The sequence below is a fragment of the Panthera onca genome, chromosome A3, assembly GCF_046562875.1.
Source record: "Panthera onca isolate mPanOnc1 chromosome A3, mPanOnc1 haplotype 2, whole genome shotgun sequence".
Taxonomy (NCBI): domain Eukaryota; kingdom Metazoa; phylum Chordata; class Mammalia; order Carnivora; family Felidae; genus Panthera; species Panthera onca.
The window spans coordinates 50,672,218-50,697,323 of NC_138341.1; the positions used below are offsets into that span (position 1 = coordinate 50,672,218).

At 51.9% G+C, this 25,106-nt stretch overlaps 3 protein-coding genes across 3 annotated transcripts; 1 reads left to right on the top strand and 2 right to left on the bottom strand.

The window, feature by feature from the left end:
- The first annotated feature begins 275 nt into the window (after nucleotides 1-275).
- On the top strand, nucleotides 276-4,348 carry PRADC1 (protease associated domain containing 1). Its single transcript, XM_060657737.3, has 5 exons — nucleotides 276-440; nucleotides 2,361-2,461; nucleotides 2,992-3,101; nucleotides 3,383-3,550; nucleotides 3,801-4,348. Exons 1-5 carry the CDS (start codon nucleotides 374-376, stop codon nucleotides 3,919-3,921), a joined length of 567 nt encoding a protein of 188 aa, XP_060513720.1. The 5' UTR covers nucleotides 276-373; the 3' UTR covers nucleotides 3,922-4,348.
- A 465-nt stretch (nucleotides 4,349-4,813) lies between these two features.
- Nucleotides 4,814-16,716, bottom strand: SMYD5 (SMYD family member 5). Its single transcript, XM_060657711.3, has 13 exons — nucleotides 16,584-16,716; nucleotides 12,639-12,747; nucleotides 11,774-11,913; nucleotides 11,184-11,305; nucleotides 10,725-10,794; nucleotides 9,999-10,103; nucleotides 9,180-9,242; nucleotides 8,892-8,962; nucleotides 8,482-8,588; nucleotides 8,033-8,089; nucleotides 7,088-7,182; nucleotides 6,369-6,439; nucleotides 4,814-6,272 (listed from the first exon to the last, which is right to left on the bottom strand). The coding sequence occupies exons 1-13, from the start codon at nucleotides 16,677-16,679 to the stop codon at nucleotides 6,128-6,130; spliced, it is 1,251 nt and encodes a 416-aa protein (XP_060513694.1). The 5' UTR covers nucleotides 16,680-16,716; the 3' UTR covers nucleotides 4,814-6,127.
- NOTO (notochord homeobox) lies at nucleotides 16,717-23,542 on the bottom strand. The gene is made up of 3 exons (XM_060657725.3): nucleotides 23,095-23,542; nucleotides 21,308-21,522; nucleotides 16,717-18,912 (listed from the first exon to the last, which is right to left on the bottom strand). Exons 1-3 carry the CDS (start codon nucleotides 23,444-23,446, stop codon nucleotides 18,754-18,756), a joined length of 726 nt encoding a protein of 241 aa, XP_060513708.1. The 5' UTR covers nucleotides 23,447-23,542; the 3' UTR covers nucleotides 16,717-18,753.
- Nucleotides 23,543-25,106: the final 1,564 nt, after the last annotated feature.

Below are 25,106 nucleotides of genomic sequence, written 5' to 3' on the forward strand. Positions count from 1 at the left end.
CGGGGCGCCCACCTCCAGTGCTCTTTCCTCCCCGCCCGCCCGCCAGCCCGCGCAACCCTGCAGTCGAATCCAAACTAAGAAACGCTGGGGAGCGGGTTGGGAGGGGTGGCAGTTGCTGTTAAGAGTTTAGACCAATCAGTCCTAGGCCCCACTTCTCTCGACCAATAGGAAGTGGGCTAAGGCGCAGAGGCGGAAAGTGTAGCTACAGGAACAGGCATCAGAGCCAATCAGCCGTCGGCCTCGTTCCTGTCCGCCAACCAGCGGCAAGAGCGGGTCTGGGGGCGGGAGGCCGGAGCAGCTGTCAGGCTGAAGTCCAGCGAGCTAGCACGGTGGGGCGGCTGGAAGAAGCGCGGCGCCGGGCCGGGCCCTGGAGATGGTCCCCGGCGCCGCGGGCTGGTGTTGTCTCGTGCTCTGGCTCCCCGCATACGTCGCGGCCCACGGTGAGCGGCAACGGGCGGGGCTGCGGGGCGGGGCTGGCCGTCTAGCTTGCTCGCGTCTCGGGCCGGGAGTCACGGGTCACCTTGGGACCCCGCGAGTTCGAGGCAGGGCAGGTCTAGGGACGGGCGACTGGAGTGGTGGGTGCTGGCCCCCAGGGACGTGAGCAGGGCGCGGCCTGAGGCTGGGTTCTGAGTCCTCAGCTCCCCACGTCGAAGCAAGACTCCTCTCCACGCCCCCAGTAGTGCCGGCCCAGATGGCTGAAGGGGCGACCAGGAGAAGGAACAAGGGACAGTTAGAGATATTCCAAGCTGGAGATAGTATGTGAGCCCTCACATACATATACAGGAACACACATTCTTACACGTGGGCCCCCACGTACAAGCACACACGTACACACACAACCTGTTTGCACCTAAAGGAGCACATAAGTATATACACCCATACACTACGTGAGCACATACATATACCACACTTGATTTACACAGATCAGCAGATGCAAAGGCCAGGCAAGATGTGTGTGGTAAGGAGGAGGGGTTTAGTGTTAAAGAAGGCTCATTGGAAATATATCTGTATCTCATGGGAAGTCCCCACCCTCAGGATGAAAGGCTGTAAAGCCCAATGCCAAGCCAATGGAACTCTATCTGGTCTCTGTGATTTGGGCAGTAGAGGACAGCTAAAGCCACAGTCAGTCCTAACCCCCTGACACACAGTAGTGGGTTCATAGTTTGTTGACTATTTGACCAGCTTCCACACTTCCACATTCCTCTATCTCTCTGGGCTAAGGCAACCAAGGATTCAAGTCCAGGCAACACATCAAACTTTAGTGCTGTAGAGAGGATCCCACACCCCAGAAAAATCTGGTTGTTCTGGAAATTCTCTCCCTCAGTGCGACTGAGCTGAAAATAGTTGTTCACTCCTTCAACAACCTTTGTTGAGCACCCACATATCCTAGCCACTGTTACATAATGTGGATACAGCATTGAACTAAGCTACAAAACTGTGGGTTTTGCCTTAGTGGAAGAGACAGACATTAAACAATTCTGAATAGTGTATAATTACAAATTATGTTGAAAGTGTCAATGGAGAAAAAGTACATTTTGAATGGGCATAGGGAAAGGGCAGTGATAGGGCAGAGGGGTTTCTCTAGAAAGTGACATTTAAGCTATGCCCTAACCAAAGAGCAGAAGTGAGCCAGGTGAAGAGGTAGAGCTGGGTTGGGGGCAAGGGTAGGAAGGCTCCAGATAGAGGGAACAGTTGCAAGAAGACGCAGAGGTGAAGAAATTGAAAGGAGGCCAGAAAGGAGTAGATAAGGTTGTAGTAGTAGCCAAGGGCAGATGGAACAGGACCCTGCAAAGGGTAGTCGTTGAAGGGTACTGAAGCCATAAGAGTGGTGACTTGATCATATTTGCTTTAAGATATTTCAAGAAGACCCCTGGCTGTTGTTTGGGGAATGGATGGTAGAGAGCAAGAATGGAGGCAGATAAACCAATTAAGAAGCTGGACCAGTCAGGACAAGAAATGATAGTGGCTGGACTAAGAGGATGGCAATGGGACCAGAGTCAACTTTTAAGTTTTAGTACAAATTGTTTTATACCTAGGCTACCACATCGCCACCTTGAAACTCTCAGGTCCACTTCAGAACAAAGAGGGATAGATCCTCGGAACACAAGAGCTGTCACTCTTCCTGGCTCATCAGTGCAGCAGCAGCAGCTGTTACCTCTGGGGTTACTAACACTATCTGCATCAGTTCTATCCTCCCCAGGACAGAGATCATCTATCTCACCCACCTGGAGGACTCACTTGGCTGAAGCTGGGTCCCTGAGCCCAGATTATAGCCAGCCCAGTTGTACACAAGTGTTCCATGACCTGAACCTGAACCAGCTTGTTCCCTGGAAGTTTCTTACCTGTACTCTATCTTTCAGGCTTACGCATCCATGATTATTTGTACTTCCAAGTGCTGAGTCCTGGAGACATTCGATACATCTTCACGGCCACACCTGCCAAGGACTTTGGTGGTATCTTTGTAAGTTCAGGGAGACCCTTTTGTCTCTGCTCCTGTCTCCACCCCACTAAGTCAAGGTGACCGTCTCATCCCTTCAACCAATACCTGACTGCTAGGACAGGGAAGGGTGCACAATCCAGGCCTGCCCTCCAGGGGCTGCTGTGCAGGAGGGAAGGGCTTCCAGCTAGCTATTCCCCGGGGTGTAATACAGACTTGGGCACCAGACAGGGAGAAGCTGTCTTCTCTGGGGACATGAAATAGTGAAAAACCAAGGGCTCTGCTAGCTGTCTCTGCACTATGTGGCTTACGGCAAATTACTTCCCCTTTCTGGATCCTACCAACTCCCCTACATATCTCATGAAAAGGCACCGTGGAGTAGGACAACTAGATAAGCCTTTGTGAGAATTTAGTAAAAATACTTCAGTGCCCAGCACACAGAAACCACTCCATGTTTCCTTCAACTTTGTGAGGAACCGATAGAATGGGATGGTCAGCCTGGTCCTACAACAGGCATGTCTCCTCACGCTCTGACCTGTCTAAATGTCTTTCAGCACACAAGGTATGAGCAGATTCATCTTGTCCCTGCGGAACCTTCAGAGGCCTGTGGAGAACTCAGTAACGGTTTCTTCATCCAGGACCAGATCGCTCTGGTGGAGAGAGGGTAAGGAGCGGACAGACACAGGCACAAGAGGAGGCCAGGTGTAGGTTAGATTCTGAGATCAGTGTTGGGAGTGGTGCTTTGAAATAGCGGTTCTTAAATAATTCATGTTTTTAATGGTCTTTAAGAGATGTCTTAAGATTACCCATGCCTTTTGGCCATTTACGTATGAGCCTTTACAAAAAATTCTCCACGGTCCTTCTCTCATCCTTCCGGTGTGACAGTCTGGAGGAGGGGTAGCTAGGACCCTGCCTTTCCTTTGGTCTCATCACCACCTCTTCCAGGGGCTGCTCCTTCCTCTCCAAGACACGGGTGGTGCAGGAGCACGGCGGGCGGGCAGTGATCATCTCTGACAACGCGGTTGACAATGACAGCTTCTACGTGGAGATGATCCAGGACAGTACCCAGCGCACAGCTGACATCCCTGCCCTCTTCCTGCTCGGCCGAGATGGGTGAGGGCTCCTTGTCTCTGGCTGTGTCAGCACCAGGCTGGGTGCCATGACTCGGGGAGGTCAAGGGCAATCACCAGTCCCTTCCCACAAGCCTCTGTTGGAGGGCCGAGTCCTTGGGCCAAAAATGTTGGAGGGCCCCAGTTGAAGGGCCAAGTCCTTGGGCTCTGGAACTCCCAGAGTGATGGGGACAATGGGGCATGATGGGGTGCTGAGAAAGTGACCATCGCCACCTTTCTTCATGCCCTCCCAGCTACATGATCCGCCGTTCCCTGGAACAGCATGGGCTGCCATGGGCCATCATTTCCATCCCAGTCAATGTCACCAGCATCCCCACCTTTGAGCTGCTGCAACCGCCCTGGACCTTCTGGTAGAAGAGTTGGTCCCACACACCAGCCATAAACAACTCTGGGCTGGGAAGGGGAAATCCAGGAATTCTGCTATTTGGGATTTGGGGATAGCATTTGAGGACAGGTGGAGCCGGGTAGGGGAAAAAGGCTTTGGCCTTGGCTATGCTAAGAAAAGCTGTGTCACTGGCCTTCCCTTCCTCGGGGTTCCCAAATGTCTCATGCTATGGGAATAGACAAGAGCCAGGCCCCAGAGCTTCTGGACTAGAATCTGGAACACAGGGGCTAAGGGTAGGTGGCCTGAGAGCCATCTGTGACCTGTCACATCCCACCTGGCTCTCGCCTCCCCTTCCCAGGGTCTCTTCAGTGTACTTCACAGCAGCTGCTGGAGTGGTGTTTGAGGAATTAATAAACCCTCACTGACTTTTTAGCAATAAAGCCTCTCATCAGGGTTGCAACTGTGTCCTAGAATAAGAGCATACAGGGGTGGGAGGGGCCTTCACTCTCTCATCTGGTCCCATGCCCCTGCTTTGAAGGGAGGAAACTGAGGCTCACAGAGGGTAAATGACTCACTCAAGGTCCTTTAGAACCAGTGCTTAGGCTGCTAATCTTGGATCCCAGCACACTCTACCTCCTGCTCAAGAACTCAGGAAGCTGTAGTTCAGTTCCCTGAGAAGACTCCTCTGATAGCCTGGTCCTGGGGACCCACTCTGGACCTCAGAGGAGGTCCTTGCTCTTGGCGTTTAGAAACCTTTGCACAGCATTGTAGATGTGACCAGGGAGGAGCCTGCTGGGGGGCTGCAGCTCCCATCTCCTGCCATTGCCTGGTCTAAACCTATGTGCCTCTGTGCCACCTATGTGATTGCTGCATGCCTCAGACAGCTTGTCAAGTCATTCTACACAAAGCATTCCTGCAGAGGCCTGTCACCACTCACACTTTATTGAGAACAGTGGGCAGGTGGGGGCATGAGGGGTGCTGGCTGCTGTGAAGAACCCAATAGGCCAGACAGGTGAGCTCCACCTGGCTCATGATATAGGATAGAGCCTATGGGGTGGGCACCTGCCCTCTCAAAGATCCCTCAGCAGGGGGTTGTGGCAGCCCCCGCCCAGGGAAAGTAGGCAAAGAAATCGCAAGTGATAGGCTATAGTTCCCACAGCATCCGACCCAAGAGTGAGGGGTAGTACTAATCTGGGGGTGGAGGGGCAGGTGACACAGACAGGGCTTATCTCAGAATATCTAGCCTAGCTCCTGTAGTTTTCTGGAAGACTTCAGTGTTCCTCTGTGGAGACCCTAACGATGGAGATTGAGGCCGGGAGAGCTCCTCACTGACCCATGTTAAACTGATCCCAGGGAAGCCTCTTGAGCATCTGAAATTAAGGAGCACAGGCCTGTCATCACTCAGTCTCAGCCATGCTGCTAGAGTCCTCAGTGGGAAAGGAGTGTGAGGAAGGGGTCATCTCCCCACATACCCCTCTTGAGAGAGGCAGAGGCCTCTTACACACCCACGTGGCCAGCTACTGTGCCAGGGCCTGAGAGGCAAGGCACAAGGTACAGAGATTCTGGAATCTGGGGAAGGGGTTATACTCTCCACTCTCTTGGATGTCCAAATAGTGGGGGTGGGGAGAGGAAGGTATCCCCCTGGTTCAGTGTCCCCAGCACAGAGCCTTAGGGAAGGTGCTCTGGAGGCCCAGTTGCTCCTTCCTGCCTCTCCTAGCTGTGCCAGCAGGAGGCAGTTGCCTTAGCAGCCAGAAAGGTGGGAGTGGGGAAGAAGGTGAAGGCATCTCACCACTCCCCTTTCTTCTTCAGTGCCGTCAGGCCGATCTCTTGTTACCCCCGTCTGTAGTAGGTAGAAAGCGGTGAAGCCTCAGGTGGACAGGGAAGCATGGCCATAGGGCCAAGTGGAAGAAACACTGTTTCTGACCTCTGTTGGGAGTTGCTCGCCGACTGGAGTGGATACCTCAGTGTGTGTGTGTTTTGAGGGGGCAGCACTGAGAGGCTCAGTGACCACGCAGAGCCTGAGCCACTCAGCAGCAGTGTCCAGGGCATGAGGTCTAGTGGGGGGTGGCGTGCCTAAGGTCCAGCTTCTGTACTACTCTCTGGCAGAAACAGAGCTGGAATGGAGGGGGGGAAGCAGGCAACGGGAGTGGGGGAGTTCCTTCCAAGCCTCCTCTCTGGAGGAAGTCCCCCTTTTCCTGCAGGGTCTGGGGCAGGCCCCTTCCAGGCAGGGTGACATCACACATCGGTCATCTCATCCCCCAGCTCTGCATCCTCTGGCTCTCCTTCCTCCTCTTCATCCTCCTCCTCCTCCGAGGTCACGTTGGGTTCATCAGCCTCTGCCAGGCATTTGGGGCAGGAACAGACAAACAGATAGTTCTCCCTGCAGGAGATGGGGGACGGTGGTGAGGGTGAAGTCAGGCAGTAACCAGGATGGAGCCTCCCAGAGCCCAGCCACCCACCACATCCCAGCTGGCACCTGAGGATCTTGTGGCGGCTGTGGCGGCTGCGCTCCCGCTGACAGCAGTCTAAGTAGCTGATACAGATTTCCTGGAGGGCAGAGAAGAGGTGGAGTCTGACAGTCTGTGCTGTCTCTTAGATGGGATCAGGGCCTCCCCAACCACTGTCCCATCTCCCAGGAGCTAGGCCCTCATTCACTTCCCTGTGCTCTCTGAAGGCCACCAAGAGGCTCAAACAACCTGTGTCTGAGACAGAGAGGGGACAGTGGTTAGCCTCAGGCCACGACTATAGGCAGCCAATGGCTAAGGTCTGTGGCCATTGTCAGAGGTTATCTTGACATGGTGCTACTAGCTCTGGAAGAAGATTCAACCAGGCTCTGCGCACTGTGCTAACAGCCAGGACTCCAAACCCCAAACTCACACATGCACCCATAGCCCACGCGACGAAGAGCCATCTCTTGTTTTCTTGGAAGCTGTGGATTTGTTGATCAAAAGGTGGCTGGGGACAAGAATCTGGGCATACACTTGTCTCTGAATCACTGCTCTGAGGTTTTCTGGTTATTTTTTTGAAGAATTGGGGGTACTGTGGGTTTGAGCATAACCATGGGTAAAAAGACTCCTGCCCTGGGTCATGTGGGGATCAGCTGAACAGCCTGAACTTGGGGCTCTAGCCACTGTTGCTTCCAATCCCTGGAGAGAACTTGCAAGGCCCACCCCCCACAGCTCCTAGCCCTCTCACCTCTCCTGGCTTGATATCCTCCAAGGCCGTGACATGCAAAAGGAAGTTGTTTTCTGGGAAGGAGGTCTCTGCATTGGGGACACAGCTGTGGTTACCTGGGTCACAAGAGGCAAGAAATAAGGACTGCTGACTAATAAAAATAACAGCCTCAACTTGCAAAGCACTGGGTCCCATCCTTCCTTGTTTTCTGATCCTTGCTAGGGCTACATAGGTCCTGGAACCCAAATTTCCTGACTCCCTCTGTCCAGTGCTCTTTCCTAAAGACCACAGAGCACAGGCACAAATATACTTCCTCTTGCCACCCCCTCCCACCTGCCATCACTGCCCTTGCTGTCCTCAGCACTGGGCAACTTGTTCTCAATTGTGTTCCTAGTGTCCCACAAAGGGAAGGACAGGGCCGTGAAAGGGACCCCATGCCAGACACTTAACTCAGTCGGCAACTGGATGTCTGGTAACAGCTGAGCCAGTCCCCCTGCGAGCCTAGTTTGGGAGGGGTAGCATGCCCCAGACATTGGGAGGGCTGACAGTGAGGAAACCAGAGTGGGGAGGCGGAGATCTGGAAAAGACAGTTGTGTGATTGGCTCTGCTCCTCCCTGTTAGGTGCTGATGAGACCAGCCTTCTAGCCTAAACTCCCTCCTCCCAGGAGCCTGATGGCAGTGGTTGTGCAAGGCCAATGCTTCTCTTTGCAAGGAACAGAGCTCTGCGTCCTGCCTTAGCACAGGACCTGGCCCACTGGAAGGTTTTATATATAAACATATATTAAGGCACAAGCAATCCAATGAATGAATGAATGAATGAATGAATGAATGAATGAAAAACTGATGCAACAAAAAGTCCCGGGAGAATCCCCAAGGAAGCCCAGACCTAATCCTGCTCCCAGACTCTTCCCCACGAGCCTAAAAGGGGCTGAGAGAGATGTACCCCTCCTCAATGCCGGGACTCACAGCAGCTCTGAAGCACAAAGAGGCCAGATCCTTCACAGTTAAGAAACTCTCCAGTTGCTGTAAGACAGTAACATTGTAGATGTTATTCTATCCATTTTACAGGTGGAAAAAGAAAACTAGACTTACAAGGATAGGCACTGGTTCCACTGTCTTGCCACCCAGTTGCTACCATTTCATCTAAACTTGCTTCCAGGAGGCATAAACCTTGCTTTTCTATAAATGACATCACCTTACTTGTCCAGCACCCCCCTCCCCCAGCATCCAGACTCTATATGGATCTCAGGGTCATGTCTTATCTTATTTGTCCTGTGGATAGATGTAAAGCTTCCTATAGGCACATAGGGATTACCTTCCCCAACCATTAGCTCAGAACCCCCTCGGGGAAAGACTGTGTGTCTGGCTAGGGGGGCATTCAAGGTTGGGTGAGACCAAGGCTCCATCTCACCAACCTGCCTCGATGTCCTTGTACAGCTGGTCAATGAAGGCGTCCAGCTGCTCTCGGTCCTGAGGCTTCAACTCCAGAGCGTCACAGGCATGGACCCACTGGCTCAGGGAGCTGGGGGTCCCAGGCATCCATGGTTGGAGAGAAGGAGGCCCAGCTCCCAGGGCTCTCCACCTCCAGACAGGTTAAGCCCATTTCTTTCTCCAGGGCAGGGGCCCATCTTCCCCAAAAGACCAAGGCTCCCAGGAGCAAACTACCACCTCAGTCTTTCTGACTCCCACCACTGCATCCAGTCCAGCTCTCCTGCCACAGAATCAAACCCTAATCTTGAAAGGAAGTGTGGCTACCTTCCTCTGTCAATCTCCCGCCCAAGCCCTGACAGACAAGTGCAATAGCTTTGGAACATTCTCTCCTAACCTGGTCCCAATTCCTTGGCCATTGGTCCCAACAAGAGCAAAGAGAGACCGGAATCCATCTGGTGTGAACCACTGTGGGGAGAAAGAAAAATGAGTGCTCAGATTACAGCCACTCGCTTTTCCTCCTGAAACAACTCTCTGTTCAGGAAGTCTTCTGTGAGTCAATCCCATCCCAACTTCACACCAAGTCAGTCTTGGCTTAACTCTCTGAGTAGGAGATGCTGACCCGGTTGCTCCTGGAGAGCTGGAATGACTAGGAGGTCACTGGTCCCACCTTCCCCATGCTCACCTGGCTGAGCGCCTCTTCATAAAGGGCCTCTGTGAAGAGTCTCCGCAGAAGTTCCAGCTGGCCCTGGTTTAGGGGAAGCAGGGAGAGACCTGTATCCTGGGGATTTCCCACTAGCACCCAGGCAGGGCTCAGAAGACCAGGTAAGGAAAAGAAAAGGGGCCAGCTCTGTAGAATGAACTTGCCCTGAAGGCAAAGGAAGGCCACAACCTTGGCAGTCTGTTGGCCTGTTCCAAGCCAGAGTGGGGAACCCCAAATTCCTATTTTCCAGGAGGGCCGAGGCAACCTGGCTTCAGATGACTGTCCTCGCGACCACCTTCCAGGCTCCCTGACCTGGCCTCCAGACAAGCTTGACGACCCCCTCCTCTCCTCAGAATAAATGCAGGAAGGCCCACCCCAGCTGCCCTTGAAACCCTGCCTGCACCTTCGGGCAGCTCCTGCGTGGAAGTCTGCTGTCCTCAGTGAGAATGTGTAATCTTTGGGTGGGAGTGGGCACTCAGCACATTGGCAGCTAAAATGCTATTTCACGCCTGCTCCCTGACCCTCCACTTTCCATTATACTGACTTACTCACCACTATCCTATCATGAGATTCTGCCTTACCATGTCAGGGCACCCGACCCTTCCTTCCTGTTCACCCCACTTCTCAACTTTCGGTCCCTGTTAGGTCACAAAGTTAAATAGTGGCAAGAAGATAGGTTCTCTGAATAGATTTTTGGCTCCAGGCTCTGTGGCTGGCAAAGGACCAAATGTGGAGCTCCCCTCAGGTAGCCACAGAACATCCAAGGCTATTGGGATGAGGGGATCATGGGGGAAGACTAACCTTGAATTTGTCCCCCAGGAGTTTGTGGACAATCTCCTCCTCCTCATTGGCTGTTTTATTACAGAACTGGGAAAAGAGCCTGATCCAACGATCTTTATCCTTAGCCTGCAGGGAACAAATATACTTCAGGGTCACATTCACATATGCCTGGGCGTGCACGCGTGTGCACGCACGGACTCAGGGACAACCATCTCCTTGCTGTCCCTCATACCCAAGCGGGAGAGTAGACTGTGATTCTAAAGCCTCTGCCATCAGCGAAACACCATCACACATGAGATTCTAGGTAGACCCTTCCTTGGCCTGGGGACTTCCTTCCCATCCTGCCCACACCCAACCATCTCCCCAACTGGGCCAGGCTGGCCAGTTCAACAACACTTGGAAAAAGAGGAGAATGGGGTTGTGGAGCTCCAATACTAACAGAATGGGTTGGAGTGGCTTCTCTCACTTTACATATGAGGCAATCCTGAGAAAGTGGCACCTGTAAATTGAATGCGTGAACTGTTGCCGCACAGGAGGTCCTCTCCTAGATCAGAGGCTGCAGGAAAGATGAGTCTCCTGCCAGATTTATGGTTAGCTGCTCCTGAGTTTACACAGCAAGCAGCTCTCCTTTGGAAAGCGCAGAGGGAACTCTGCATCCAAGCCAGGGACTTGAGGTGAGGAGGAGACTGAGGCCAAGGGGCACATGAGGCCAGAAGAGGCTTCCGTGGGAGGTCTGGGTGGGCTTACCTGCTTCACTGTGGCCACCATCCGGGCCATCAACATGATGCTTGCAGTCTCGGGGGGGTAGTGAACACTCCTGGGGAGAAAGAAAAAGATTTGGCCTGGAAATCCCCTCCCCAGTAGCTGTGTTCAGGGAAGCCCAGTCTGATCACTACAGAGAATCCTTCCTATCAACTCTATTTATAACCAAAGAGAGATGTCATTGGCAAGGATGAGGGCAGGCCTTTACCGCCCCATGGGCTTAATGGGGCTCTTCCTGGGAGTGTGTAAAATGCTGAGGGTAGTGGGACTGGCGGCTCACACTGAAGGCAGGGGGTTGGGTGATGTGACTTCTGTTTAACCCTAAGACTGGAGGAAAGATCTGGGGGATGGCAGTTTAAGAAAGATGACTGCATCTGCTGATCTCAGGCGGGCAGGCAGGTCGAGAGGGAGGATAAAGGGAAGAAGAGATGAAATGCTACCCACCTCCAGGCCTCCTGTAGCTTATTGAGAGGATGCAGGGGGTCGTCCTGGGAAGGCCCTGGGCACAGGACCTGATGGTACTGCTCGGCGGCCGCCAGCCGACACTCCGCACTGCAGTACATCACCTGGTGGAATGGGTGGAGGTCAACACCCTAGGATCTGGCCATGGGGTGAGGCACAGACCTTCCTTAGTGGTACTCACCTCCTCTGACTGCACTCCTTCTACGAACAGCCCCTGAGCAGTAGCTCAGTGACATCGTCAGATGAGAAAGCACACACCGCCCGGGGGCATGTGAGAGGGGCACCCAGGCTTGTCGAACTATGGGAAGGAGAGAGCTTTCAAGTAGAGGGAAGAGCCCCTGCCAGGCTCCTGGGAAGAGGGCAAGTTCCCACTGAACCAGTTTTCTAGATAGCGGGACCGGGACAGGGAGAACACAACTGGAATAGTTACAGTCTTTTGAATGTCTTACCCTACGTTATGGCTCTCAGGGCCCACGAGCAGGTCTGTTGTCATTCCTGTCTCCCCAAAGAGGACTTCGGCTAAGGCTTCTCCCACCAGCTCCCTTTCAGGTGCACTCCCCAGGGATGCTCACCTGGCAGTGGGGACAGTGCTGGTGGAGGTCCTTGCGCACGGCACACAGCTCAGGGTGAGGCAGAACCTGGCCCGGTTTCCCAGTCAGCCTCTGGGCATTCTCCTCTGCCTTCTCCAGTGCCCGAAGGCAGTGGTCACAGGCTGAGGGAGAGAGCCCCATGTGACAATGTAAGTGTCTTTAGAGCAGGGGCCACATTTTGTCTTTTTCACAGAAGCATCCCTAGGGCTAAAGATAGTGCCTGACACTTGATAGGTGCTCAACAAATGTTTGGGAAGTAAGTGACTGAACAACTGTGTTAAAGAACAGAATGGGTGCATGATTTCACATGCATTCAAAAGCAGATTGGGATTTAGTCTATAGGGCTCCCCTCCTAACCCCCAGACTGAGCTTTCCCCACATTCTGGAGCCAACTGACCCTCCTTTCATGTTTGTCTCTAGCCTAAGAAAAGTGTGAAAAAAGCACGTGTCTGGAAAAGCTAAGGGCATCCTACTTGCTTCTGACCCCTAACTCAGCCTGTTTTGACCAAGGGGCGAGTGGCCTCCTCTTGGTGGAGAGCTGCCCTTTGGCACGGAGCCCTTCCACATGATATCCAGTCCCTGATACTGCAGGTCACACTGAGTTCTGCCTGCCTGACAGTCCTCCCCCAGGAAGCAGGCTGGAAGAGCCCGTCCCTCGCCCACTCCCAGCCCCAAATGGCCTAAGACTAGAGACAAGCATGATTCTCAGGCACGGTTCTCCAGGATGAGCTTTTCTCCCAACACCTGAATTCCCAGAGACATCAGCTAGTGGGAATGTATGTAGCTCTCTTCCATGCGTACAGGCAGCTGGCCCAGCAGCCATGAGGAGTGGATGAGATGTGCTCACCTCGGTAGCGATAAAGTGCATTCCAGAGAAACTGTGCAGCTACCAGGGGCTGTTCTACAAAGATGGTCTCCCCTTTCCGGATCAGCTGTGTGGCAAATAGGCCCTTTCCCTAACAGGGAGAGAAGGAATAGGATGGCCATAAGGAGAGAAAGAGGGCATAGCTCCCAGAGGGCTTCCCAGCATCACCCCCCGCCACGCCTCCCTCTCAGGAGAGGCCTCTGCCTTGGGAGGGTTCATGGAGCATGGTCACCCCCCCCACCCCCAACTGCCAACCAACTGCCTCCTCTGGAAATGTAGCTCTGACCTACTTTCAGTCACACCTCTTTCAGCCTGCTCAGAGCAGAGGGCCTGGGATGGGGAGGGAGCCACACTGTCAGCCAGAGGAGAATTTTTGGAATGGCCAGAGCAGGGCCAACTCTCATGGCAGGCTGGAGACTCCTGTACTAGCAGCCGGTAACGACAGGGCAGTTTTCTTCGAGTCACCCATGTGTCCCTCCAGGATCCTGGCGGTGACACCGCTGCTCAGGGTTACAAAGGATTCCTATGCCACAGGAGAGAGGGAGGCCTCGCCTGGGGGAGAATGTGCCCTATTTCCCTGGTCGGTGGGGAACTCACCAAGTTCTCAGCGTTATGCTGAAAGGAAGGGTGAATCCTAGCACCAACCCTAACACTACTTGCTGTGAACCTTGGAGCCAACTGCTTCACTTCTTTTTCTTTCTTTTTTTTTTTTTAAGTTCATTTATTGAAGTAACCTCTACACCCAACGTGGAGCTCAAACCCATGACCCCGAGACCATGAGCCACACACTCCACCGACTGAGCCAGCCAGGCACCCCAGGTGCTTCACTTCTTGGCAACGGTTTCACATATGAAAAGCATCACAATGACACCTCCCAGGTAGTTTCCAGGATGCCATGATATAGCACAAGTGAATGTACCTTATGAGCTTTAGCTCCTTACTACTCTAAGTGAGATGATAAGTGGGCAGCATGGGCATCATTTGGACACCTGTTAGAAATCCAGAATCTCAGGCCATGCCCTAGACCTGCTGCATGAGAATGTGCATTTTAACAAGATGCCCAGGTGATTCAAATGCACGTTAAAGTCTGAGGAACTCTGGTCTAAAGCACCATAAACATCATGTAAGGCATGAAGGATGAGAAAACAACTGCTGAATTGCTATTTCTCAGATGTGCAAAGGGACTCAGGAGACAGCTTCAGAACCCTGGCAGTTGCTGGCTCTGCCGGGCACTTGTTCCCACTGTTCACTTAGAGAAGAGGGGTGGTGCCCCTGCCAGCACTGAACTGTCACAAGAAGAGAAAGAAATTTAAAAAAAGATTTGACATAGCAGTAAAACGTCCTGTCATGTGGCCTCTCAGGTAGCTCCCTGTTTCCTTCTAGCATTGGCACTGCGGCTAGATAGCAGCACCTCCCAAAGTTAGAGAGGCAGGGATGTGTAGACCAGGAGAGCCCTGAGCAGAGGGGGACAGCTGGAACAAAACCTCTGGCTAAAGCTGTTGATGCACCCTTGGTTGTCTTCTTAGAATCCCACCTCCATGCCTTTTAGCCCTGGACCCAATCTGGCAAAATGAAAGCATGGCCTTATTTTATGGGACAAAGGAGTATGAACATGGACCCACATTATCGCTGACAATCTCAAATCTCAACATTGGGCAAATACCAATGTCTTTCTCTCTCTTTCTGGAGGATCAAATGCAGAAAATATTTGGTAATCAAAATAAAGGGAACAGAATCAGAGCTGTTCCTTTATGAAACCACTCATCCCCCAAACATAAGACAGGGTTCCAAGAAAGCCACTCTCATTAAATATTAATTACCAAGAGGCTTGAAGAAAGCTTATGCCTTGAGTGGAAAGGGCATAAACTTGCAAAGATATTTCCAATTTGAAAAATAAATTTTAGAAAAAAGATTGTGCAAAACTCTAAGACCATGTAGTAAACTTTAAGAGTTTTACTAAATGGATACTTTTCTAGAAAAACACAAATTACCAGAACTGAATTCAAAAGGAAGGAAAGCTAGAGAAAGAAGCAGTGCTGGTATCTGGCTGACCCACACCAGTATGGCATTCTGGTTGGCATCCACTGTCTTTGGTCAGACACTATCATGTTCTGATTGGTTCTGTCCCTGGCAGAGTAGTTGGTAAATCTTTGAAAGGTCATTCCTGCCAATATCGATAGAAGCAATACAGAAAATAGTCAAAAACAACCCCCATGTGAAGCCCCTAGTCCATATGGTTCATGAGCCAGCTCCCTCAAACCAAAGAATAAGTAACTCTCATGCTATTTAAAAACTATTTAGTAACAGAGAAAAAATGGAAAGCTTCTCCATTTTACCAAAAAACAAGCATAACTGTGATGCAGTAACCTGAGGAAGATAGCACAAAGAAAAAAACGTCACAAACCAATCTGGCTTGATGAACATAGATGCAAAAAAGCCTGGAGTAAACCATCTTGTCAGCATGTCTGGGGTGTGTATGTGATTTTCTCCAGCAGAAGATCGTGTGTGGGAATAGAGAGCAGCCAGCTCATTCTTCCAGAGGTGGGGTTTGACAGAAGACTGGGACAGGACAGCTGGGCAAGCAAAGTGGCTGAAGTGATGAGGTCAGAGGAAGAAATAGAGAAGAGAGGGGCTGAGAGATAGGGGACTTAGTGAAGGGAAAGGTCAGTATCTCTGCCTGCAAGGAGTGATGGAACTGGGATACCATCAAACTGAGCCAATCAAGAACAGAGGTGGAGACAGAGATGTGAGCAGCTGAAGAGGCCAAGGATATTGGGGAGCTGCTTTACCACAGAAGGAAAGGAATGCTCCAGATGCACCGGAGAGGAAAGAAGGCAATGGAAGGTTGGGGTGGGGAGAGCAGGAAGCAGATGACTAGAAGGCTGACATCTTGGGCAGGGACCAGGTATATGCACTGCTGGTATACATGATAAATTATTCAACCTCATCAGTAAACACAGACTTGTAAATTAAAACAAAGTGATACCACTTTGCACGTATCAACTGGCAAAGTTAACTAGTAAAGAAAATACTCTGATGAAGAGAACAAAAGGATGTGTGCACAGAAACTGAGCTCCAGGACCTTTGCCCTCAGGGATGAAAAAATACAACGCAAAAGTGCATAAATAAGTAGGTGGCTGAATGAACTGTGGCAATCCCTTGAAACAGACTATTACTCAGCTCTTAAAAATATGTAGAAATAGGTTTATTGATGTTGATTTACTGCTGCATCAAACAGAGATTCCTAAAATTGTGACTTTGGTATCCGTATATTTGCACAAGTATAGGATTACGAGTGATTTTTATCTTCTCTTTCCTTACATGCATTTAGAGTATTTTTCTACAATTAACTTTTAAGACACGATAATATAACCACAAAACCATATTGCTTTCCTGTTTCAATGCTTCAAATGCTCCCACGGGCTTCGAGCTCTAGTCCAAATTCCTTAGCATCCCAAGGCCTTTGTGAAGGGTCCTGGCCTCTCTCCCCACCCCATTCCCAAATCTCACTCAGAAAGTTCCCCGAGGGCCCACTCTTTTTCATACCTCAGTACCCTCTGCTCAGCCAGTCCCCGCCCACCACCCCCACGGCCCAGCAGCAGAGTACTCCAGCCTGGACCAAAAGGCCCGGCGCCCACCCGGCCCCGCCTGGAGCAGCAGGAGCAGGGCAGCCGGAGGGCGCACCGGGTCCCGAAGGGAGGGGGCGCGCACGGAGACTACGGAGACTTCGGGGCCGCTGATTCACCGCGTGACCGCCCCGGAAGCCTGCGCGCGGGGACAGACGGGGAGCCCCCGGGCCGCGAGGAGGGGCTGAGCCGCAGAGTCGGAACGGCTCAGGAGCTTCTAGGCTCCGGGCCTAGGGTCCCGCGGGGCTCTCTCCAAGGCCGGACACGGTAGGTGCCCGTGGCGGGTCTGTCTCGGCCTCACCTTAGCGCTGCTTACGAATCGGACTTCCACGGCGACCGGAACCCGACCCGACACGCCCACGCAGAAGGAGAACACGTCGCACATGGAGGCCGCCATCTTGGGCGCGCCTCCGCCTTCTGACCCTTGACCTCGCCTCGACCCGGGGGGGCCCCGCCCCTCTCTGGCCCCGCCCCCGACGAGTGAGTCTCCAGGCTGCTAGGGTTTGCGCGCTAGCAAGTCCGAATTGGGAAATTGGGATCCCTTTAATCTGTGTGTTTAGGTCGATTGGTTCGATGGCTGGATGTCGCTGGGTCCGCGTTTTTTACATCTGTGCAGTTTTGCGTCTGTGTCTTCGTACGTACCTATGTATCATAGCCGGTGGGTGTGTGTATAGTTTTGATGTATCTGTGTCCAGTTCGTGTTTTGGTGTCTGTTGTCTGTCCACCCAGTGCCCCGTCGAGAGTCAGGCACTCTGGATCCAGCCATGGGGTGGGACAGCGGCCGGCCAACTTATACCCTCTCTGACCTTCTACCTGAAAGGAAGGACTACCTTGGGGAGCTTGTAGATGGGGAGCTTGCCCTACCTCCCCATCTACAAAGTCGGGCGCAAGAATTCCCTTCTCCTTGGGCCTTCTGGCAGCGGGCAGACAGCCCTTCGACAGATCAAGCTGGACTTGTGCTTCTCTCAGACCCTTCAGGGGCTTAAAGGGACTTTGCAGCCTAGGGGTGGTAGAAGGGGGTAGATGGTGGAACTCAGGTCTGAGGACCCCTGAAATTGTGTGAAGTGAGTGTACATATACATATTGTCCTGGGAACAGCAGAAGGCCCTGTTCTCATTCAGGACCCCAAAAAGCTGGAACCACTGACTTACAGCATCTGTCCCCACAGCCAAGTCTGACAACGATGCGTCGTTTCCTTGTCCTCCAATTGATTCTGTGCTCCTTGAAAAAGGATGTGTCTGCTTCTGTTATGGTCTCATGGTCATATTGGGGGATTGGGTAGGCCCTAGTAACTGTTGAATAGGTTAACTGTTGATTTTTTTAAAAATTATTTTTAAAAGGTGAGTCAATTGAGGAGGCAGGTGGTGGAAGTGGTAGATGCAGGTAGATTCCTTTGATTAACAGAGTGGACTTTGGGTCCAGCATTAGGAAGGATTTCCCTGAAGACAGGGGGAGAGAAGAGTTCTTGAAGCTGGACCCTGGCCTCAAGCCTGTGGCCTAGTGTCTAGGAGAAGATGGTCTACCACCACTTGGAGGGATGTGGTTTTTCACCTCTGCTCCCTGCCCTTCCTGTCTCCCTCAGAACGCTGCAGACAGCAGTGGGGACCGTGCCTTCTGTCACCGGCAGGTGGCAGGGCAGGCCTCCTTTCACCAGCTCCCCTCTACCCAGAAGCCATTGGAGATTCTAAATCAATACTCTGAACAGAGGCCTGCCCAGGAATGTAGAGCACTAGAGAAATGAGCTCTGGAATTGCTGGTGGCTGGCCTCACAGGGGTAGGCTATCAGCAGGCTTCTTAGAAACGGAGCAGATTCCTGGGAAGGAAAGGGAACCATGAGTTAGGGGCTTGAAGGGGAAAAATTATAACTGTCTCATGGAAATACAGCAGAGTTTGTGAAAAAATGCCTGCTTTGGCAAAGGCAGAGCCAAATTTCTCTGTACAATGATGGAGAGGGGTCAAAGTGGGTAGCTAGAGGGAAAAAGATGGGGTCAGGGAAGCATGTCTGTGCCTAAGCAGACAATTGGGGCTGAGCTCCTAAAAGTGGTAGCAGTTCAGACAAAACAAGAAAACTTTGGGAAACTCTGAAGTAGGCTAAATGGTTTACCTTTCCCTCCTCTTTACTCTCATATCCATCATCTCTGGTGGGGAAGAGGCTTCTAGGCCCAAATACTGATTCAAGGAAGCCCCTTCTCCACAGGCAAGCCAGGAAAAGATTAATCCCTGCAGGGGCCAGTTCTGGTGCAAGCACCACACCCCCAGGTGGAGGGAACTTATAAACCTTAACACTTGCTGAACACTTAGCACTGGGCCTAGCACCCCATAACAGCTTTACAGACATCCTGTCAGCTCTGGGAAGAGTAAATTGTCAATGCACCCATTATACAGATGAAGAAGAAAGGCTCAGAAGTTCCCGTGGGTATCCCCAGGAAGAACTAGCCCAGACAGCCTGGGTTGAGCCTTTGTCCCAGTCCTCAGCTGTCCACTCCTGACTCAGTGTCTTCTCTCTGGATGCTGGTGTCAGAGCTGCTGGAGGGCTCATCCTGGGAGGCAGCCATGGCAGACACAGCTGGTAGCTTCAGCCTTTGCTGCTTCTGATACTTGACCCTGCGGTTTTGGAACCAGACCCTCACCTATAATTGGAGGCAATGGTCAGAAATTAGAATGTGACCAGCAGTTCCCACTGCTTCCCCCATTCCCACAGTGGCCCCTGATCTCTGGTCCACATTTGATCTTCCTTCTAAAGGAAGCATCTCCTTCAAAACACCCTTCCCTATAATTTTAGACACATTCATTCATCCAACAAGTATTTATGGAGCTCCTACTATGTACTAGGCACCATCCTAGGTGATGGTGATACAGTGGTGAGCAAGAGAGGTATGGTCCCTGACCTCATGGAACTCACAGTCCAGAGAGAGAGAGAGAGAGAGAGAGAGAGAGAAATAAATATGGAAACAAATCCATAAACACAAATGCGAGTATGAACAGGGGTCTGGCCCTCCCTGAGGAAGCAGCACTTAAGCTAAGGTTCACCAGATCAGAGGCCAGTTTAATGGGAACAGAGAAAAGCAGGCTGGGGCAGGGGACAACCTGTAGGAAGGCTCCGTGGTAGAACCAAGCTTGGTGTGTTGGAGGACCAAAAAGAAAGAGTGTGGCTGAAATAGCTGAGAGTGAGATGGGGAAGTGAAGGAAGGGAAAATGGAGAGGTCAGCAGAGCCCAGATCACCTAGGACTATGGAGGCTATGGATAAGGAGTGTCAGCTTTCAGGCTACTAAATGGGATGTGATATAGTCCTGTTTGCATCTCAAGTGAATTGCACATCTGGCTGCTCTGTGAAGAAAGGATGAAAGGAGATGCAGGGAGACAGCTGGGGGCTATTGCAATGATCCAGAAAGAGCTGGGACTGGTGTGAACTACGGGCAATGGAAAAAAAATGAAGCGATTCCAGCTGTACTTTGGGGGTAGAGGTGACAAGGCTTGCCGATGCAATGGAAGTGGGAAAGAAGGAAGAATGTAGGATGACTTGGTATTTTGAGCAACTGGATGGATGGTGGGACCATGAGTAGGGAAAGGAACAGATCTGGAGAGAAAAAGGTCACAAATTGAAGTTTAGACTTAAGTTGAAATGCATACCCAGGAAACATCCAAGTGGAGACCTCAAGAGGGTAGATAGAGGGATGCCTGGGTGGCTCAGTTGGTTAAGCGTCTGACTCTTGATCTCACCTCGGGTCATGATCTCACGGTTGGTGGGATCAAACCTGCGTATGCTGTATACTGACAGGGTGGAGCCTGCTTGGGAGTCTCTGTCTCCGCCCCTCCCCCACAAACGTGTATGTGTGCTCTCTCAAAATAAACAAACTTAAAAAAAAAAGAAGGTAGGGGTGCCTGGCTGACTCAGTCAGAAGAGCATGCAACTCATGATCTTGGGGTTGTGAGTTTGAGCCCCATGTTGGGTGTAGAGATTACTTAAATAAAACAAATAAAATTAAAAAAAAGAAGGTAGATAAATGTACAAGTTAGGAAAAAAAGGAGTGAGCTAAGATACAAATCTGGGAGTTGTTGGCTTATAGATGGTATTTAAAAGCATGGGAATAAATGATGGGGCACCTGGGTGGCTCAGTTGGTTGAGCATCCAACTTCAGCTCAGGTCATGATCTCACCGTTGGTGAGTTCGAGCCCCGTGTCCGGCTCAGCCTGGAGTCTGCTTTGGATTCTGTGTCTCCCTCTCTCTGCCCCTCCCCTGCTCATGCTCAGTTTCTCTCTCTCTCTCTCAAAAATGAATAAACATTAAAAAAATAATAAAATAAAATAAAATAAAATCATGGGAATAAATGAGATCAGCTACAGAGACAATTTGAGGTCACAAAGAGTACCCTACAAAGTTGACACAGAGGAAGTGGCCAGAGAGCTGGAAAACCAAGAATGTGGTGTCCAAAAGCCAAGAGAAGAATGTGTTCACATAAGAGGAGAGGTCAACTGTACTGAGTGGGGAGTAAGACGAGGAAAGCATCTGTTGACTTTGGCAACATGGAGGTCATTAAGAGACCTGGAGGAGAAGTTTTGATGGAATGGTAGGGAAAGAATTCATATCAGAATGAGTTAAGTAGATGGGAAGTGAGGACATGGAGTGACTATAACAAATTCATGGGAAGTTTCCCTATGAAAAGAGCAGAAAAGTGGTGTAGTAGCTCAAGTGAAGTATAGGGTTCTAGTGAATATTTATTATTATTTTTAATATTTAGTCCCTTGAACACACTTAACTTCATGGTCAGCTCCCTTTTTAACATAGAAACATAAGTTCTAGGTTAATATCTAGATTAACATAGTTGTTCCCATTATGTGATTTCAAACGGGACTACTTCCTCATTCATGTAGGAAGTGTGCCAGTGATTAGGGCCTGTCTCCCTCAGTGACCTGGCACAGAGGAAGAAGGCCCATGTCTTCCCCTCAACCTCACCCAGGGCCTTCTGGAGAGCAGTGTCTGCCCCCAGGCACAGCCCTGACCCCACAGGGGTCCCTGCTCCCACCTGGTTCTCCGTAAGGTTGAGCTGGGCTGCCAGCTGGGCTCTCTTCTTCCCCACTAGATTGTGCTGTTTTGTAAACACTTTCTCCAACTCTTCCAGCTGCTTCAAGTTAAACATGGTCCGAACCCTCTTTTGAGGTCTCTCAGTGTCCTGAAGTTCCTCGGCTGGAGCCCAGTCTGGAGTGCCCCAGAGGCCTGAGCAGTGAGCCAGCTCTAAGCCTAAAAAGCAAACACACACACACACACACACACACACACACACACACACACACGTATTTAGGTATTAAATATGCATAAAATACCCCTGGAAGAATAAAGAGACTGGTGTCATTGGCTGCTTGTGGGGTGGAGTTAACCAGCTGACTGGGGGACAGGAATATAAGGGGAAACTCTTCTCCATCTGTCTTAGGAAACATTGTGGAGTTTGAACTGTAGGAATGGATTACCTATGCAAAAACTAACTTGAAAATGAGGGGCACCTGGGTGGCTCAGTCGAGCATCCAACTCTTGGTTTTGGCTCAGGTCACGATCTCACGGTTTGTGGGATTTGTGCTGAGTCAGGCTCTGCACTGACAGCCTGGAACCTGCTTGGGATTCTCTCTCTCTCTCTCTCTCTCTCTCTCTCTCTCTCTCTCCCCCTCTCTCTCTCTCCCTCTCTCTCTCTCTCTCTCCCTCTGCCCCATACCTGCTCAAGCACACACTCTCAAACAAACAAACATACATTAAAAAAAAAAAAAAACTAATTTGAAAATGAGATTAACTAATACAAAGCAGTAAGCTGCAATTCAGACCTCAGCTGTGTGAGGCAGTTAGGGAAAGTTGTTTTGGAAACTTGGGCATGTCGCTCAGATGCAGTGGCACGAATCTGGATGGGGTTGAGAGCCTAGGCTTTCTCTGAAGGGAAGGGTGGAGAAATGCCCAGCTGAAAGGGGTGGAAATGCAGAATGGAGAGAACCCAGGGAATAGCCACCAGGTAAGATTGTGTTACATGGATCTTGGTATGGGTTGACAAGGCTTGCGTTAATCTTGCTCCTGTTTTCCTCAAGGGGAGGTGGGGAACCGTGAATCAGATTGCCAAAAATGGCAAAAGCTCCTGTGGGTGGATGTAAATGCTAGAGGAGAACGTTAGGTACACAGTTAAATTCTCGTTGGGGTTTAAGTGCCTGAGCCCCAGAGCCCGAGGTTCCTCTTTTAAGAGCGCGATACACAAGCAGGCTCAGAGAGCAGTTAAGTGTGGGGCTTTATGCTCACCCGGACTGGGCGTGAGCGGTGGAGGCGGTACTGGGGTCCCGGCATTTGCCAGCTAACAGCTCCTCCATGAACCTCACCACCGCAGCAGCCGCTTCTCCCAGCTAACTGGGCCGCGCGTTCCAGAAGAGAGCTACTTTGGGGAAGAGTCTAAGCTAACAGTCGTTATTCAAAGGGGCTGTGGAAGGAGCGAGAGACTAATTCTCCAGAAGGGACGCTCTGCAGCCCCAGGGCTGGCCTTGTCCCAGTCTTCCGAGGCCCCCTCTGACCTTCCCCGCACCTTCTGCTCTGCACCCGCGCGCTCCCACACACCTCCTCCCACCTCAGCAGCGTGCGTGCGGGGGAAGCCTCGTGCAGTGGTCTGTTCTCGGCCAGTCCCTCTCTTGGGCTTCGGGTTCAAGGCAAGGTGAAGGGTCATTGGGCCCCTTCCCACCGACCGTGCGTGGTTCTCAAAACTCAGGGACGTCTCTATCCTGTGCCCGCTGTCGCGGCTGCCACGCTTCGGCCGCCCGCCCGGTTCCCAGGCGCCCGAGCAGCTCGTACCTGTGACGCCGAGGCCCTGGAGGCCGTAGAGGTGAGCCACGCGGAGCCCCGTCCGGGGCAGCTGGGGGCACGGCTGGTAGAGACTCACGCTCAGGTAGGCCGGCAGCCACGTCGCGGGAAACCGGGAGGGAGCCGAGCCGAGGTCCGCGGCGACGCCGGACATTGGGGCGTTGGCGGGGGGCGCGCGGCGGGCAGGCCTGGCCAGGATGGCCTCGACGGAGAAGGAAGACTCGAGGCGCCCGGGAGCGCGGGGCCTGCCTGGACCCGCGGGGCGGCGCTGGAGCTCCGAGGTCTCGTCTCCTGCGCCCGGGGGAGCGGGCGGCCGGCTGCCTCGCGGCACTGGGCTGGGCATGGCGCGGCCCCTGCCCTGTCGGGCACAGGGAGTGAAGCCACGGCCTGTGGGCAGCCGTGCAGGGAGCGCGAGGGACGAGGGGGAGCACCACGCAAAAGGGAGAGAGACTTGTTGGCCAGGAGCATTCCGGGCGGTGGACGAGGGTTCTTAAATTTGGCGAGGCGGGGCGGGGCCGGGGTCGGCCTTTTCTTCCAGCCGCCTAGGCGGGGCCACCAGCGCGCTGCGAAGCCCCCACCCTCCAAAGCCGGTCAAACCGCCAAGTCAAGGTGGGCACTCCCTCCCTTACTCCGTATTTAAAAATGCCCTCCTTGGTGCGGTCGGAAAAGGGCCCTAGCTCGCTGCAGCTTCACCTGGGGCTAAGCAGACTTTAAATACATACATACATACATACATACATACATACATACATACATACATAAAATCTAATTTAAATATATTGATAAATACAGTGAAAAGTAAATTTCCCATCCTGTCCCCCAGCCACTCAGTTTCCTTGAGTGGAGACACCTCCATGGTTACCAGTTTCTTTTGGATTTTTCCAGGAACTTTCCTCTGTCTAAAAAGGTGGAAGGGGAAAAAACTGTAACAGTTCCAGGTTAAGAAATACTCTTTATTACCAATACATAGGAGTTACTACAAAACTCCTTGAGTTCTGTAGGTGTAGGGCCGGCATTTGTATCCCTGGTTTACAGATGAATAATGAGTACTTCTAGCTGTTGTCCTTGGGCAAATTACAAGTTACTGTTTGTGTTTCCTTACCTGTAACGTGGATGGTAATAGTAGCTATCTCACGGAGTTGCTGTGCGGATTACCTGAGCTAATGCATGTAAAGCATTTAGAACTGGCCTGGTGCTTGGTGATCGTTGTGCTGGGATTGTGGAGCTCCGAGGACTTCTTGCTTCCCGGGCTCCTACTGCATTCTGCCTCCTCAAATCAATGCCTAACATTGAAACTACTCAATCGAAGGCAGTTCCATGTCATTGTCAACAGGCATCAGCTATTTAGGACACAAATATGCCTCTGTCTGCTCTGCCAGGTGGGGGACCAGGGGAACGTTGCTGGAGTGAACAGCTACCTGTCCTCTGTCGTTTCCACTCAGCAAATACCGGCCCCACCTTCTGGACAGTACCCCAAGCAGCCTGGAAGCTGAGACTGTGGGTGAAATCATCAGTGGGTGGTCCAGATAGTCCCAGTGTAGCCTTACTGTGGTGGGTGGGTGGGGGGGCTAAGTCAGAGATGAGGGAACACAGTGACAGCTCTGGGGAAGGATGGGTGAGATGCAAACTCAGAAGACAGGGTCTAACTTACCTGAGGTCAGACTTACTGGGGCAATCAAGTGAAAGTTCTGGAGGACCCCTTCCCCCCATAACTCCCAAATCCTACACACACCACTCCATTTCTCAACATATTTGTTTTTAAGGAGATTTTTCTCTAAGAGGGAGGGGCTATGTCACCCCCCCCAGGACTCCCCCCCCCCCCGACGCCAATGGCAGTATCAAGGTACCAACAGCATGCCTATGAGGAGGGACATGGGCACCCACTTCTTCAGACCCATAAAGACAATAACAGCTCATGCTGTTAGGGGTCAGTGGAGCACAGGGATAGAAAATGTGGATTTGGGGGGGGCACCTGGGGGGCTCAGTTGGTTGGGCATCTGACT

Bases quoted from the DNA above. Each gene is read 5' to 3' on its own strand.
- PRADC1 (XM_060657737.3), top strand. From the start codon at position 374: ATGGTCCCCGGCGCCGCGGGCTGGTGTTGTCTCGTGCTCTGGCTCCCC. The intron at 2,462-2,991 runs GTAAGTTCAGGG...AATGTCTTTCAG, and splicing joins AGGACTTTGGTGGTATCTTT to CACACAAGGTATGAGCAGAT. The intron at 3,102-3,382 runs GTAAGGAGCGGA...CACCTCTTCCAG, and splicing joins ATCGCTCTGGTGGAGAGAGG to GGGCTGCTCCTTCCTCTCCA.
- SMYD5 (XM_060657711.3), bottom strand. From the start codon at position 16,679: ATGGCGGCCTCCATGTGCGACGTGTTCTCCTTCTGCGTGGGCGTGTCG. The intron at 8,589-8,891 runs GTTAGGAGAGAA...TGGGACCCCCAG, and splicing joins GGCCAAGGAATTGGGACCAG to CTCCCTGAGCCAGTGGGTCC. The intron at 6,440-7,087 runs GTGAGAGGGCTA...TCTGCCCTCCAG, and splicing joins AGGATATCAAGCCAGGAGAG to GAAATCTGTATCAGCTACTT.
- NOTO (XM_060657725.3), bottom strand. From the start codon at position 23,446: ATGCCCAGCCCAGTGCCGCGAGGCAGCCGGCCGCCCGCTCCCCCGGGC. The intron at 21,523-23,094 runs GTACGAGCTGCT...TTTGCTTTTTAG, and splicing joins CCAGGGCCTCGGCGTCACAG to GCTTAGAGCTGGCTCACTGC. The intron at 18,913-21,307 runs GTGGGAGCAGGG...CTCCAATTATAG, and splicing joins TCAACCTTACGGAGAACCAG to GTGAGGGTCTGGTTCCAAAA.